Source organism: Xyrauchen texanus, chromosome 30 (genome assembly GCF_025860055.1).
Source record: "Xyrauchen texanus isolate HMW12.3.18 chromosome 30, RBS_HiC_50CHRs, whole genome shotgun sequence".
In the NCBI taxonomy this organism is placed as follows: domain Eukaryota; kingdom Metazoa; phylum Chordata; class Actinopteri; order Cypriniformes; family Catostomidae; genus Xyrauchen; species Xyrauchen texanus.
The window spans coordinates 38,208,487-38,224,390 of NC_068305.1; the positions used below are offsets into that span (position 1 = coordinate 38,208,487).

At 37.3% G+C, this 15,904-nt stretch overlaps 1 protein-coding gene across 2 annotated transcripts in view; it reads right to left on the reverse strand.

Annotated features, from left to right (window-relative positions):
- Positions 1–389: 389 nt before the first annotated feature.
- The window catches only part of LOC127623688 (centrosomal protein of 85 kDa-like), a 94,842-nt gene continuing 79,327 nt past the window's right edge, over positions 390–15,904 (reverse strand). For both annotated transcript variants that reach the window (XM_052098138.1, XM_052098137.1), the window contains exons 9-13: positions 15,449–15,566; positions 13,369–13,419; positions 13,036–13,143; positions 5,082–5,262; positions 390–2,482 (exon numbers count right to left, since the gene is read on the reverse strand). In XM_052098138.1, coding sequence (XP_051954098.1) covers positions 2,319–2,482; positions 5,082–5,262; positions 13,036–13,143; positions 13,369–13,419; positions 15,449–15,566 — 622 coding nt within the window. In that variant the 3' untranslated portion in view covers positions 390–2,318. The remainder of the gene's footprint in view (positions 2,483–5,081; positions 5,263–13,035; positions 13,144–13,368; positions 13,420–15,448; positions 15,567–15,904) is intronic.

Below are 15,904 nucleotides of genomic sequence, written 5' to 3' on the forward strand. Positions count from 1 at the left end.
ATATTTGTATATAATTTGGAATATTATTAGTACTTTATACAATCATTTATCACCCTCAGGACCATATAAACGAACTGCAAAAAAGCTAATTTTTCCCCATTCTGACGGTTGATGTGAAAATGAACTGAAGCTCCTGACCTGTATCTGCTTGATTTTATACATTACACTTCTGCCACACGATTGGCTGATTAGATAATTGCATGAATAAGTAGGTGTACCTAATAAAGTGGACAGTCCGTGCGCATTTTACCTCATGTTTATGTACATTTTAACATGTAACCTTGATGCTGTAAAAAGTAGACCACCTAGTAGCTGATTTTTGTTTTTCATGTATAAATAAAAACATTAAACGACTTAATATAGAAAAATACTTTATTTGAAATTTGTACAAAACAAAAAATTACAAAATGGAAAAATAGGTAAAACTTTTGAGAAAAATTTACATAAATAGAACTTTGGCATTTGTAAAAATCTAGCTGGAAAACTAAAAGCTTATAATCTAATAGACCATTGACTAATTCAAACATACAGTAAAGCCAGCCAGTGGCTTTCAGTCCACAGTGAGTCGTCATGTCAATCAATGCTTTTGCAGCTCAAACACTACACAATTCAGCATGCTATCAAATATTACACTATAATGTAATGCACAACGAAGAGCACTACATACATTCTCTGTCAGGTTATTCGCATCTATATGCCTGAGAATAAATATGCATTGCTTGTGGATATGGCTTAGCTTGCCTGCACCTTTATGAAATTTAAAATATTGTCTCTGCCGATTGTGGAAAACAACCTTCAACAAACATTTCATAATGTAGTTCTACTGCATAGATTCATAAAGGCACAGAATAACAATATTACATATCTGCAGAAATGTGTACTAAATGCTGGTTAACTTGTGGTTGCATAGTGCAGTATACATTTATGAATTTACATTTTTCTTTCCTCCCAAGTTCCTTTTTAACATAAAAAAAAAATCTTATGTACATGCACAAGACAAAACTCCCTTTTAAAATTCAAAACATGCTAAATATACTTTAATTACAGAATATATTTATATATATATATATATATACACACAAGCAGAATATAGACATTTGTAAATTTCAAACGTTCGTCACCTTGGTGTAAATACTTATGCAAAGATTGACATGACCACATCTCTGGACTTTGGAAAAAGTCTGCTTCAAGCCAAAATGACAGTGACACTTAAGACCACACAGCACAGAGTTAAAATCACTTCTGAAACACAAAGCTCAATAAATGAAACATTTAATCCTTAAAATACCTGAGCAAACAAGTTTTGCATTGGTTTCTTACATATCCTTAATTGTAATATGGAATATATTATCTGGAGTATATAAAATCTCATGAGTGTGTTTAAGTGTGTTCAGGAGGTCACAGAAGCTTAACATCTGCAGAACATTCGGTTTCCTGTCTAACTTTGGAACTCAACGTGTGCAACTTGCTCCGAACTGAACTGTGCTGCAGCATTTCTCAATGACTAAAAAAAGAACCTCAATTTACTCTAATTAAAAATAGTTAAATGATGTCCTGAATAGATTAACCTGGATTCCTTTGCTGTCATCTATTATTGTTATTAATAAACATTTAGTCTAGTTTTATGGAAGCCCAAATTTTGAATCTCATCCTAAACTAAAAAAATACCAACCACACAAACTAAACTAATTTCAGCCACACAAAATGTATATAAAACCTGACATTAATGAAGGGTGTTTGAGATGGGGGACTTTCCGATACCAAGGGTCTACTTGGGAATGTCGACCTGCGACCTGTACCTGCTGTGAAGCGAATGGGCTAGCTTTTTTTTTTGGGGAAAAATGACTTGCATTCGAATTCATGAAGTTCAGAGGTACACAGAAGTTCATAAAAAAACAGGAACATCACAAGGCACTTTAGAAAACACCAGCTGTCCCACTTGCCACTCGAAGATGACTCTTCCCACTGATCTGACCTCAGACAAGAACACAGTATGAGGAACTCGCCACTGAACACAAGGATGAGCAGTGAGGTCTCAATAAATATATTGACACACACAATATTCAAATTCCTAAAAAATGAAATGATCCAAAGAAAGAAAAGAAAAAAAGATTGTTTCAAAGACGTCCTTGTAAACTGGATTCACAGCTTGGTCCAACCTGTAGTAGTCAAAATGACCTCTAATTTTCAATTTCTTTTTCATTTAAGTTGGCTTTATTATTTCCCTTTACAATATGTGAAGGCCATCTGTCCTCAAATCCTGACAAGGTGGAAGTGGAAGCCCATGGAGATACATGGACAGGCCTTCTCGTCAGGCCTCATTGTGTCACACAGCTGTCACCCATGTCCTGTGCGTAACGGTCTGAGATGACCGTACGCAAGTCGTCAATGTCTTTCCGTAACTGGCACACCTCCACCAGCTTGGCCCGCAAGCCGTCCTCCATCAGTGGTGTCTCGTTTTCCTCTGCTGAGCAGCTCATAGCTGGAAAAAGGAGATCAAAGATGAGATTCACAAATGAAATAGAAGACTCCTTTTGGCTACTACAGCTCCAAGTATAACCATTTTAAAAGGGTTCTTTCACACAAAAATGCTAAGTCTAATTTACCCACACTCCTGATGTTCTACAACGTGAGGCTGAGTAAAAAATGCAGACATTTTCATTTTTGGGTGAACTTTTCCTTTAAAACCCTACAAAACATTACAAGGAAAAAGACAACTAAAATAAAATGTTATGGCATGGTCTATCCTTCAGATGGTAGACCTTCAGAAGCCTCCGTCACATTTCTTGTTCAGTGGTGCGCGTGTATGAACCATTTATTTTAGTGATGACGTGCATCTTACCAAACTTGTTTGATCTCAAGAGGCTGGAGTTAAGTGCATGAGCTCTAATATACAGAAAGAAAGAAAGAAAGATGGGGCCAGACTGGTCTACTCTAGTGTCATTTGGTGCTCTTAAAGAGGGAAACAAAGACAAACTATCAGAAATGGACGATAAGTATGCAATAATTACATCAATAAAAACACCAGAGCATTTAGAGCCTTTTAAACACTAAAACACTTACAAATTAAGTATTTTGGCATATTTATAATAAACTAGATTTGCGTTTCCACAAATATTGCAATGTTTGTATGTACTACAATGACATCATTGCAATCAGTTAATTGGCTTCCACAAGACTTGTGTTGAGCGTCAAGCAATGCTATGCCCTCCACATGGCAAGCGCTACAGAAAGCGCCAACGAAAGGGCAATTTATGAGTTTGCTAGGCAAGAAATTGGAAGGTAACACTGAAAAACGTGTTTGAACAGAAAAAAAGAAAAGTTATTTTTTGGAACATTCATTCTAGGGCTGGGCGACAGGATGATGTAAAACGACCACATCTGACAAATATCCAGATGCCAATATCGGCGCTCATTGACACGATTGACAATACCGGGAAATGACAAACCCATGGAGCTGGGAAGCCACAAAATATTTGAAATAGTAGCACAGGGTATAAAATTAGCACCTGCCAAATGTTGGTATTTTTAATGAGCAGTGGCGGGTCATTTTGCTTACCTGTTTTGAAGAACAGACAACAGAAAAGCTGTTGATGCACATGTCTGATTCACTGTTTGTTCGGAAGTGTGCATCAGGAGCATGTCTAGTGGAACACGTGCATGCATAGATTCTAACTCTTTTTTTTTTCTTTCTTTTTTTATTCTGTTTCAGTGTTCTGGAAACAATTTGCAAGAATGGTGTCGTCTATGAGAATTCTTCGAATGACCTCAGAACATCTCAGGAGGTGCTCGAAGTTTAGTTCACTTTATTTCTACAGAGCAGTTTGCGCTTAACGTGCAGTGTGAACGCAACTGTCATCTATTAAATCAAAGCCTTATTTTCTCTTTAAAGAAATGTTATTTATATTGTCTTTGATCCATAATTACTATATTTTTATTTCTTTAATGTCAATTATATTTCATACTAACACTGTACATTTGAATATCTTCAAATGAAAATGAAAGATAGTGTCATTTATACAGCGATCTTGTTGATTAATAACAGCTGCGTTTAAATGTGCGAGCTCATTAACTTGTTGCGGGTGACGGATTCATAAGTGTCCCGATGTTCAGTGAATGAACACCTTTGCCAGTGCAAGAATTCATGTTCATGATATTCTGATTCACGACATAGGGAGCTAGAGAGCTAACTGAGACACACCCTGTCTTGATATGCAAATTGCCAGGTAATCATTGGCTCTGAATGGTCAGCGGCAATGGGGTCAAAGTTGAAGATTGAAACTATATTGTAAGTCAATGGTATAAAGTTTCTAGTATAAAGTTAGTAAAAAACAGGCTGAATTAATATACAAACGATTTAATGGAATATAGGGATATTAAAGGAATATTCCAGGTTCAAGTTAAGCTCAATCAACAGCATTTATGGCTTAATGTTGATCACCACAAAAAAAATTGTTCGACTCGTCCCTCCTTTTCTTAAAAAAACTATCGAGGTTACAGTGAGTCACTTACAATGGAAGTGAATGTGGCCAGTTTTTGTAGGGTTAAAAGACAGAAATGTGAAGCTTATAATTTTATAAAAGCACTTACATTAATTCTTCTGTTAAAACATTTCATCGTCATGGCAACGAAGTTGTAAAATTGGCTATAACTTTACACAGAAAAGGTTAGTAAGTGATTTTAAGACACTAAAATCATGTTTACACACATGTTGTGGCTATACATTTGAAACAGTGAGTATTTTAACATTTAAAAATTGGCCACCCCCATTCACCTCCATTGTAAGTACTTCACTGTAACCCATATTTCTGCTCTTTTTTATTTTATTTTTATTTTTTAAAGAAAAGGAGAACCAAGACAAAATGTATTTTTGTAGTAATCAATATTATGCCACAAATGCTGTCAATTGAGCTTAACTTGTATTGAACCCAGAACATTCCTTTAAGCAGCTTGGACTAAATTGTTAAAAAAGAGAATGAAAATAAAATGTTTAAAAATAATAAATATATTACAGCGTATCGAAAAAATAAGAATGTTACAAATGCTTATTGGAGTTAGATATGTAATGTACGAGTATTTACATTTGATGCCAAGGAGCAGGGCCAGGTTGGGCTCTTTGCCTTGAGCTCTCTGGGTGAGAACACTGCACAGGCCCTTCAGATCCAGCAGACACAAGGACATCTCCTTTAACAGGGGCCCAGCCTCCTTCAGGCACGACCCAGGGGTCATATTCGATGTATCCTCATCTGTCCTTCTTTGGTTCTGTAAACAATAAAAAATATACAACTATGAACTTTACTCTTCTCCTTCTGTGAGATATCACAAAGTGAATTAGCACAGAGTTTATTTGTACATTATGGTTGTACTATATTGTTTGTACATTGTCACATTTGCCTCAGTAAAAACGAAAGGATCATTATTTTAACCTTCAAATCGAAAAAATGAAAATTCTGTCAATTGATCTGTGAATTGAAAATGTATTCACCCTCATGTCATTTTAAACCTGCTTGACTTTCTTTCAAGGAACACAAAAAGAAAATGTTTAGAAAAACACACCATAAACCATCATAAAAGTAATCAATATGACTCATGCACTATATATATATATATTTTTATATACATTTGCAATGCCCAATTCCCAATGCGCTCTAGGTCCTCGTGGTGGCGGTGTGACTCGCCTCAATCCAGGTGGTGGAGAATGAATCTCAGCTGCCTCCGCGTCTGAGACTGTCAACCCGCACATCTCATCACGTGGCTTGAGCGCGTTACCACGGAGACATAGCACATGTGGAGGCATCACTCTATTCTCCACGGAATTCACGCACCATGCTCCCCACCAAGAGTGAACCACATTATAGTAACCACGAGGAGAGTACCCCATGTGACTCTACCCTCCCTAGCAACTGGGCCAATTTGTTTGCTTAGGAGACCTGGCTGGAGACACTCAGCACACCCTGGATTCGGACTCCAGGGGTGGTAGTCAGCGTCTTTACTTGCTGAGCTACCCAGGCCTCATGCACTATATTTTAATCTTCTAAAGCACTATAATACGTTTGGGTGAAAAACTGAAAATCTCGCTTCACAGCCATGGTCACTGTTCATTTTTTATTATATGGAATAGAGCAGCTTGAACATTCTGCTATAAATAAGTCATATGTGATCAGTTTCAAAAGACATGAGGGTTAGAATGTAATGTATATAGAATGTAATGTACAAAGGAACATCTTTCTATTTGTATCTAGAGAGAAAAAAAGGTTTCCGGTATGAGCGAACGCTGGCGTGTTTGGCTGCCGCTGCTCTGCGGTCTATTCTAAGTTGTATTTAAAGCTCTGATATGGGCTATTTCCTCTTTTATTGGGACGACCACTCGTGGAAATAAGTTTCGATCTGCTCATGGATGGTGAACTGTTCCATTGTTTGGGATTTCCATCTGTGCAAAGCCTCTACTAGCCTACCTGGAGCCCTCGCAGCCCCAGTAACATTACACCAACTCTGGTGAGTGAATGGACATTTTCCCACTTGTCGCTGGTTGTTTGGTGGTTCAGTTATGAGCAGCCTTTGGCAGGCTGCTTGACCTCTACCTCGGCTGCACCAGGGTGTGGGGGCTTAAGTGGACTGAATTTCAGGTCTGGTTGAAGGGCCAGTAATTATGGATTATTTTTGGTGGTTCGCACTGGCCTTCTGGAAATGTATTATTCATCTACACTATCTGCAATTGGCAATACGGCTTGGATTCCGGCTCTGATGCTCTTTTCAGTATGGTTTTTAATTATTCATCCATGGTGTTACATCGCTTGAACTCCACATATCATCTCTCTGCTGGAATCTACAATCAATGTGCCACCCTGGGAATCATATGCCTACCATGGTATGTCCACAGAGGACATTCGATCGTCTCCTCTGATGATTCCAGCATTCTGGTGATGTGGTCTTCGGTTCGCCGTCTCCCTGCCTTATTATGTGAATAATCGGGGTGTTAATCCTGATAATCTCTGTATGCTGAAGCATTATACTCCTATTTCTAAAATGAACTCGGATCCTACTACCATTAAGATGACCCTAGTACATGCAAGGTAACTATCAAATCAATTCTTTGTTCTAAATAACTTTTTTATGTTGCATTCTTTAGACTTTTTATCTGGAGACTTGGCTCAGCCCTGGAGTATTCATTGTTCTCTGAGAACTTTCTCCCCTGGACTGTGCGTTCTTCAGTTCTCCAAGGACATCTGGACATGGCGGTGGCATTGCCAATATTTTTAAAAACAATTTTAGATGTAAAATTCTGCCAACAGATATGTTCTTGAATTTTGAGGTACAATTATTAAAGATTGACATTATGGGTCCTGTGCTGTGTGCTTTGATGGACAGACCTCCAGAATCTAACAAGGATTTCATTCGTCAATTTTCTGATTTTCTCTCTGATGTAGAACCTCATAGTGATAGACTGCTCCACCCAGAACATCCACCTTTCTTTTTTTTATGCCTTTTAGAATCCTTCAATTTTTGCAATCTGTCTCTGGTCCAACTCACAACTTGGGTTTTGTCTTGTGGTTTTTCTGAAACCAATCTAAAGATTTCTGATGCTGGTATTTCTGACCACTTGTCAATTGAATTTGATTCTGTCGGTTCTACACTCACTATCTCGCAGTCCTCCTATTACTCTCGGGGCATCCATTTACAGACTATTACCATTTTACACTCAGAAAGTACAAGAAACTAAGGCCTCCATTCAGCCTGCAAAATTCTATTCAGCACTGGTATTCCAGCCACTCCGCTCTCTAACTTTCTTTTAACCAGTCTTTTCAGCCGACCTTGTTGATTTAGTTTCTTAGATGAAATGTTCAAGTTGAAAAATGGATATACTGCCTGCCTGTCTTTTCAAAGATGTCTTTGAAACTATGAGCTCTATTGTGACTGCAATTATTAACAACTCTCTAGCAAATGGGGTAGTACCAGCTAGATTTAAACATGCAATTGTGCAGCCTCTGCTTAAAAAAATGCATCTTGATCCCACTGTAAATACCAATTATTGCCATTCATCTCAAAGCTGTTGGATAAAGTTGAAAATTTACAGTTATACTCATACTTGAATTGCTTTAATATCTTTAATAAGTACCAGTCAGGTTTTAGAACCTTACATAGTAAGGTTACTGAATCTGCTTTTCTGAAGGTCACTAATGACATTTTGCTCTCACTTGACTCAGGATCAAGTGCTGTTTTGATTTTATTGGAACTGAGCGCACGCAGCATTTGACATGATCACAAAATACTTTTAAACCCATTGGAGTGTATGGTGGGTATTCAGGGTCTGCAGTGGTTTGCCTCCAATCTGAGAGAGTGGAATTTCTCTGTAAATATAGGTAATTTTTCCTCTACAACAGCCCCTCTATCTTGCGGTGTGCCCCAGGGTTCTATTCTTGGACCATTATTGTTCACTCTATATGCTTCTCCTGCGCTCCATTTTTTCAAAAATATAATGTCTCCTATCACTGTTAGGCCAGTTAGGCCTGGTATCAGCTGCTCTGCTGATTCTCTACTTAAGCGTTTTGAGGAAATTAAAGGCAGGATAGCGAAGAATGTTTTGCAATTAAATAAAAGCAAAACTGAAGTATTGGTTTTAGGCTCTGCCAGGACTTCTGTCACTGAAGCCCAGTTAGGTCTGCTCTCTTCCAATATACATATGCATCTTGGGGGCATTTTTGACAAATCATTACTGTTTGACAAACAGCTTAGTGCCGTTACTTAGGGAAGTTTCTTTCAATTGAGGTATATTGTTAAATTAAAGCATTTTCTTTCTGGTAAAGACCTTGAAACTGTGATCCATGCTCTTATTACTTCATGGTTGGATTATTGTAACTCTCTGTATGCTGGTCTGCCTCAGTCTGCTTTATCTTGTTAACAGATGGTAAAAAATGCTGCAGCTCAATTTTTAACTGGGAAAAAAAGGGGTCACATTACTCCTGTATTGGCTGCTCTTCACTGGCTTCCTGTCAAGGCTAGAATTGATTTTAAAATTATTATCTGTGTACAAGGCGCTGTCTGGTCTTGCTCCTCAATATATTACTGACCTTCTGCACCCATATTCGCCTCCTAGAATGCTTAGATCCTGTAAGCAACTTCTGTTATCTGTTCCCCGCTGTCATTATAAGTCTAAGGGAGATCGAGCCTTCTCTGTTGTCGCCCACAACTCTGGAACAGTATCCCTCCACACGTAAGGTCTGCCCCATCTTTATCCATTTTTTAAATATTCTCTAATAATATATCTTTACTCTGTATCTCTTGATACATTTAAGGTCAAGGTTACATGTTGTTTATTGGTGTTTAGTTTCTGTTTGTTTTTATATTGCTTGGTTATTATATATATATATATATATATATATATATATATATATATATATATATATATATATATATATATATATGTATCTAATTGTCAACTTTTGTTGTTTTTAAATGTGCTTTATAAATAAAGTTGACTTGACATAGAAAATTAATACAGAGTTTTCTTTTTTGGGTGAACTATTAATTTAAAAACTGTGTGTGTGTGGCCTGATACAGATTACCAGCAATTCATCATATTCATGCTGTTTCTGATCTCAGAGCATATTTAAATGAGTGCTACAAGAACTGAAATTTGAAGCAGCTGTTTATGAAAATTGCCCGAATTACTGAACAGTGAGAGGTGGAATTAGTAGCACTTAAACAGCAGGTATAAAGCATAACCAGAGGAAAAAGTGTGCAATGGACTATTGGGAACTGTGGGTTAAATTCAGCTGTAGGCTGCTGCATGTCAAAAAAGAACACTCGCTAATTCACTCACGTCTAACCAGAGGAGACAATTCAGTGCGTAGTACATTATGACAGACTTACAAGTGAATTAATGTGGACTGCACCATAAAGGATGCAGATATTATTTACTACACATGTGGCCATTATGAAAGTAAAAAAGACTGCATACAACATCCTGCTTTGCAATTCATTTTAGATTGCTAAAATCTAGTTACATGTCATTTAGAATACCTTTTCAATTAGAGTGACTCAGAGCACCACAGGGTTTAGCACAGTAAAGTCATATCAAAGAGATAGTTCAAGCAAAAATGAAAATTCTGTCATTATTTACTCACCATCATGATGTTCCAAGCACATACAGTATGTATTAATACATATTCTTATTTGGTTAAATTACAAGTCACAAGCTGGCGATATGATTATGGTATGATTTGATGGGATTTTTACTTATTTGGAAATATTTATAATATATTAATGGTCAATTTTGCTTGCATATAAAAAACAATTCTCAGCTAATGCTGTAAATTACACATGCATCCTTCTTACTTAGTAATAATTATTTTAAAACTTAACAACAGGCCATAATTATGAAGTTCAGTCGCGATTTATGTAACAGATGTAATGATCAACAACCAAAATGGAAGTAAACTTTGAACTAAAAGTAAAAGATAAATTATGGGATTTCAAAAATCGATATCAGGATTGTTCAATTGAAGATTGTGATTAACTGCAAAATCGCTAGCTATTATTAGTAAATAAGCCTAAGTGTGTCATTTTTGCGCTACTACTTGCACAAATGGTAGACGGAAGTGTTTGGAAACAGCAAAGCCTGTTATGTAATTCTGTTTAGCCACAATTTGTGCAGAAATGACACACTTTGCTTTTACCCTCCAGAATGTACGATTTAAAAATGTCGACCTGGAATGTGCATTGTGAGTGAACTATAATGCTATCCACTGATTTAAGTTTAAAACTTTTTAAGGCTTTTTTCAAGACCAGAACATATAAAATGAATGCCGTATCCCCATACCAAAACAAACCCACACAATCTCAAAATAAATCATGGATTACAGACTCTTACTTAAATAGGCAGGGGCCCACATTCAACATGGCCTTAACAATGCTTATCAGTAAAACAGGGCAGGATATATGCATGTTTATATTACTCAAGACATGTTTTCCACATACACATCACATTCAAACTGGTTTATGTACCATTAGATAAATAAATACAAATTAGAGGTTGAACAATATTGGATTTTTGATACGATAATGTGTTGAAAGTCAATAGTTTTTAAAATGTTTAGCCTATATTAAATGTTCTTAGTCTTTCCTTCCTGATGGAGTGGGCCAGACGGAGGCTACAAGAGTCCGAACTGAATTGAATTGCAGATGCAGTTTATCATTTTGCAAACAGAATATAAATAACCAGAGGGAAAAGAAAAACAAAAGATTTTATTCATAGCGATGAACGTTTCACTTTAAAGGCTGAAATGCACAAGGGACTCTTATTTTGAAATGTAAGCGCTTCAATGCTTACAGCTGCTCAATCAAACAGATAAGTGAAATGTACACCCCTATAATAATCTACAACATATTACAATATAAACAATTAAGTAAACATTGTCATATTTTATGAACACGACATCATCATTAACATAATTTTTATACATTCCCAATTTTGCCGAATGATTGTGAAATGATCTGCAACAGCTGGAAACACTCATGAGCCCCACGTGCTTGGAGAAAATACAACAGTGCCATGTTTTCACTCTGAAGGACAAGCATGCATTTATTTAATTAAATTGTACTCTTTGATAATCACATTAAGTCATGTCATGATTCCTGTCTTTCCATCCCAAATTTAAGACCTTTTTAAATGATAATTAAGACTACTTAAGACTTTTTCTAATTTGGATAACTGAATTTAAGACTTTTTAATGATCCGCGAGAACCCTGTAACCAATATTTGTGTGGAATATTGAAACTTGGAATCATAAAACAAACCTTTAGCCGGGTTAAACTTCACACAATACAATTTTGCCATCTGAGACAAATTTCAGTTAGAAGATTTATCTTGTCATAGTGCCAAATTGCCGGTCTTTGATCGCTTATTGTGACATGTTCACAGATGGCCGATTATTTCCCTTTGCCATGAATCTTAGCCACTGATAAATGATAAATGTGACTGTTCCTACGATGACCAGATGAGATAAAACATCCAATCAACGCTCTCAATCGGGATGATTAAGAAAAAAGTTGGCTACATTGTGTATTATACAGTCGGACATAGTGCTGCACAGTGTGCTCTGACTTTTACCCAAGATCTCAATTGGATTGTATCATACAGTCAATTGTGAAGAATTGTAAAAATCGCACAGTGTGTGCCGGCTTTAGAATATGTATGTGGGTCTATGCATATATTCGCTCATGTGTCTGCGTATGGAGACAGTGTTAAAAAGAGGAAGAACATCCTTGCTATTAACTGGCTCGTGTGTCCCTGTCACAGCTGTATAATGTATGGCGGCAGTGTGCGGCTCCACTGGTGTCACTGTGAAACGTGTGTGGTTCAGTGTGGCTTCATCATGCATGGCTGCGGCTCTGTGAAAATTCCTGCTCTATCTCACCTTGAGACGGTGCAGTGAAAAATGGCGTTCTGAATTCTAATAGCGCGCTGAGGGCCAGAAGGGTTATTCATGACTCGAATGCTATGAAAAGCAAGGAGGAGAAACGAGGGAGAATTTAATGGTGCAAAAATGAGCCTTCAATCAAGCTTCTAACTTCCACCAGTGAGCTCATCTATATCATTTAGGGTGAAAAGTTTTTAAGCAGAGTTCAATGAGATCACCGTGCTCGCTAATAACGTCATTTATTTGCATGCTTTATTTGCGTTGTTTCAGCTTCCAATTCATTAAAAGAAATACATAATGCAGTAGTGCTCAAATTGATTCCAGCCTTATGGGGGGTCCCAGCTTCACTATTGTTTGAATGCATTTAAACGGATGAACATTTACACCATTTGACCAATTTCGAATGTAGTTGAAGTGGACAAATCTTAAAACGTTTTGGACCCCGTTTACATCTGTTTTTAGCATCATCATGTTTCGAACATTTCACCCAAAATGCATCTTAATACCAGGTGTAAAAGGGGCCCATGACACATTTTTATTTTGCACTGAAATACCCCGACACAAAAGTGCCGCAACTGTTTCTTGAATTCAGCCCAGTGGGTTTGGAGTGCTTTACCTGTTGAAGGGTTATGGATAGGGTCTCCAGTTCCTCCTCGCGTTCCAAGAGCTGTTTGCGGAGCTCCTGAGTGATCCCCCTCTCCTTCGGCAACCTCTTTTCCAGGGCCTGTGAGGAGGAAGAATGACACAGCGTTTAGTTCTTGAAGCAGTCGCATCTTAAGTACCCCGCCTGCCTGCTCTGATTACCCAATTCAACAGAAGCATCATCATGCAATACACCATCCCATTACCTCTCCATCCTCAAAGAAAATGAGCAATGAGACAGAGGAAACGATAACAGTTCAAATCAGGACATTTAACCTAAAACGAAAGATAGAAAACTCGCTCTTACCGACAGATCCAGAGAGAGTTTGTCAATTTGCTTCTTTTGATTTTCGATCAGCTGAAAAAAAAAAATACAAACATCAGAAATAATCATATCAAACAGCTTCTCTTAAAACTGCATAAGTTTGTGTCTGGGCTGTTTTCACATTTTCTGTATCCCAGAACCTAGTGTGTTGACTAACAAGAAAGCATATTTAAGTATTATAGGCATTAGAACGCTCCAGGCCAAACACAACAAATGCATTTATGCAACTGTCTGTGCTGTTTTTCTACATAAGCATGCACCTGATGAACATCTTTGATCGTTGCGTCCAAGGGTTGTGCCACGTCTCACTCATGAGCACTTTGTCTCAAGACACCTTCCTCCTTTTCTATTCATTGCACTGTAAGAATTATTTAGCGCAAGAACACATTCGGTCTGAATGGCCCTTAAAGGGATAGTTCACCCAAAAGTGAAAATTCTCTTATGATTTACTCACCCTCCTGGCTTCCCAGATGTGCATGACTTTCATTCTTCTTCAGAACACAAATGAAGATTTTTAGAAGAATATTACAGCTCTGTAGGTTCTCACAATGCAAGCTGAAGCTCCAAAATCCACATAAAGGGAACATAAAAGGAATCCATATGACTCCAGTGGTTAAATCCATGTGTTCAGACACTATATGATCGGTGTGGGTGAGAAACAGATCAATATTGAAGTCATTTTTTATCAGAAATTCTCCTCCCTGCCCAGTATGGGGCAAAATGCACAAAGAATGTAAATCACCAAAAACAGAAGAAGAAAGTGAAAGAAAAAGGACTTAAATATTTATGTTTCTCACACACACTTATCATATCGCTTCAGAAGAAATGGTTTATCCACCAGAGTACTGGAGTACTTTTATGTTGCCCTTATGTGGATTTTGGAGATTCTAAATTTTGGCACCCATTCACTTGCATTGTATGGACCTACAGAGCTGAAATATTCTTCTAAGAATCTTCATTCGTGTTCTGCAGAAACAAAAGTCATGCATATTTGCGATGGTATAAGGTTGAGCAACTGATGAGAGAACATTTTTCATATTTGGGTGAACTATCCCTTTACCAGCATTTTTGCTTATCATATACTGGAATGTTTGAACACGTCTAGATAGGCAGCTGGCTAAGTTTTAAGACATTAAGTCATTCTGTCACTTATTGGCATTAATATCCTTTAAGCAATAAGATATTTACAATATGTATAGTGCAGTTAAAGGAAGGAAAATCTAGACACCTGATCAAAAGTGTCAAAATGTGAAATGTGGCATTTACTTGCGATTGTAATGTGGTCATTTTTAAGAGTGTAATGTGGTAATAAGTGAGCACGATTGAAGTCCTCAAGAAATCAAAACTTGAGTTTTGTGGCTTTCACTCCACGTGTGTGAGCTTTGAGGTCATCTACAGTATACACCGATCAGCCACAACATTAAAACCACCTGTCTAATATTGTGTAGGTCCCCTCGTGCCGCCAAAACAGCGCCAACCTGCATCTCAGAATAGCATTCTGAGTGAATACTAGAGATTGTTGCGTGTGAAAATCCCAGGAGTTCAGCAGTTACATAAATACTCAAACCAGCCCATTTGGCACCAACAATCAGCCATTGGTGCTGTTTTGGCGGCACGAGGGGGACCTACTCAATATTAGGCAGGTGGCTTTAATGCTGTGGCTGATCGGTGTATGCTAGTGTTCTCCTCCAAGTTTACAAAACTAACTTTTAACAAAAATTTACATTCAGATTTACACTCTTGAAGATGAAAGATACTGATGACTCATCTTGCACTAACAGGCGATTCCAAATTTTTGACCAATTAAACTCTACAGAATTTTTTTTACCTTCTTACCCCTATTAACACTTGTCTCTGACTAGAAATAGCAAGTGGAAAATCGTGGTTCACAGCATTTTTCATGGTTTCACTTTAAAAAAGAAAAAAGGGATGAGTTCTTTGAAATTCCCCCATCCCAGCTTCCTGTTTTAATAGGAAATACGTCAACACAGGAAAGAAAACTGTGCTAGCAAAGTGATTTCATGGGGTCTTAAGGTGTACAGTGAGAGATGTGGATCTGTACCATGCTGTTTTGGCTCTGTTGTTCTAGTAAGCGAGTGTTTTCTTTCTCCAGCTGCTTCAGGTCCAGCATGGGCAGCCGTACGCCATCCTCCAAACACTTCTCCACTTTCTCTTGCAGGCTACGCACAAGCACATGTTTTGCAGTACTCTGTGAATCGTTGTTTACTGGATCTCACACACACATCTTCAATATTTCATCCTCAAATTCAAAATATATTCACACAAATATTAACAAGAACACAGCAGTTGTGATCAATGTATAAAGATTCAAATGTTTTATATATTGTAGGCAAACCAGTGTTATTTCACTATTAATGAAGTATTTCTGATTAGAATTGCATATCTAACTATTTGTCGTGGACCCTCCTTTCACAAGATAAATGTACTTCATTGTCAGTTCATGTTAATTCATAATACATTAACCAATGTATAATTAATTGTTCATTATTCATTTATT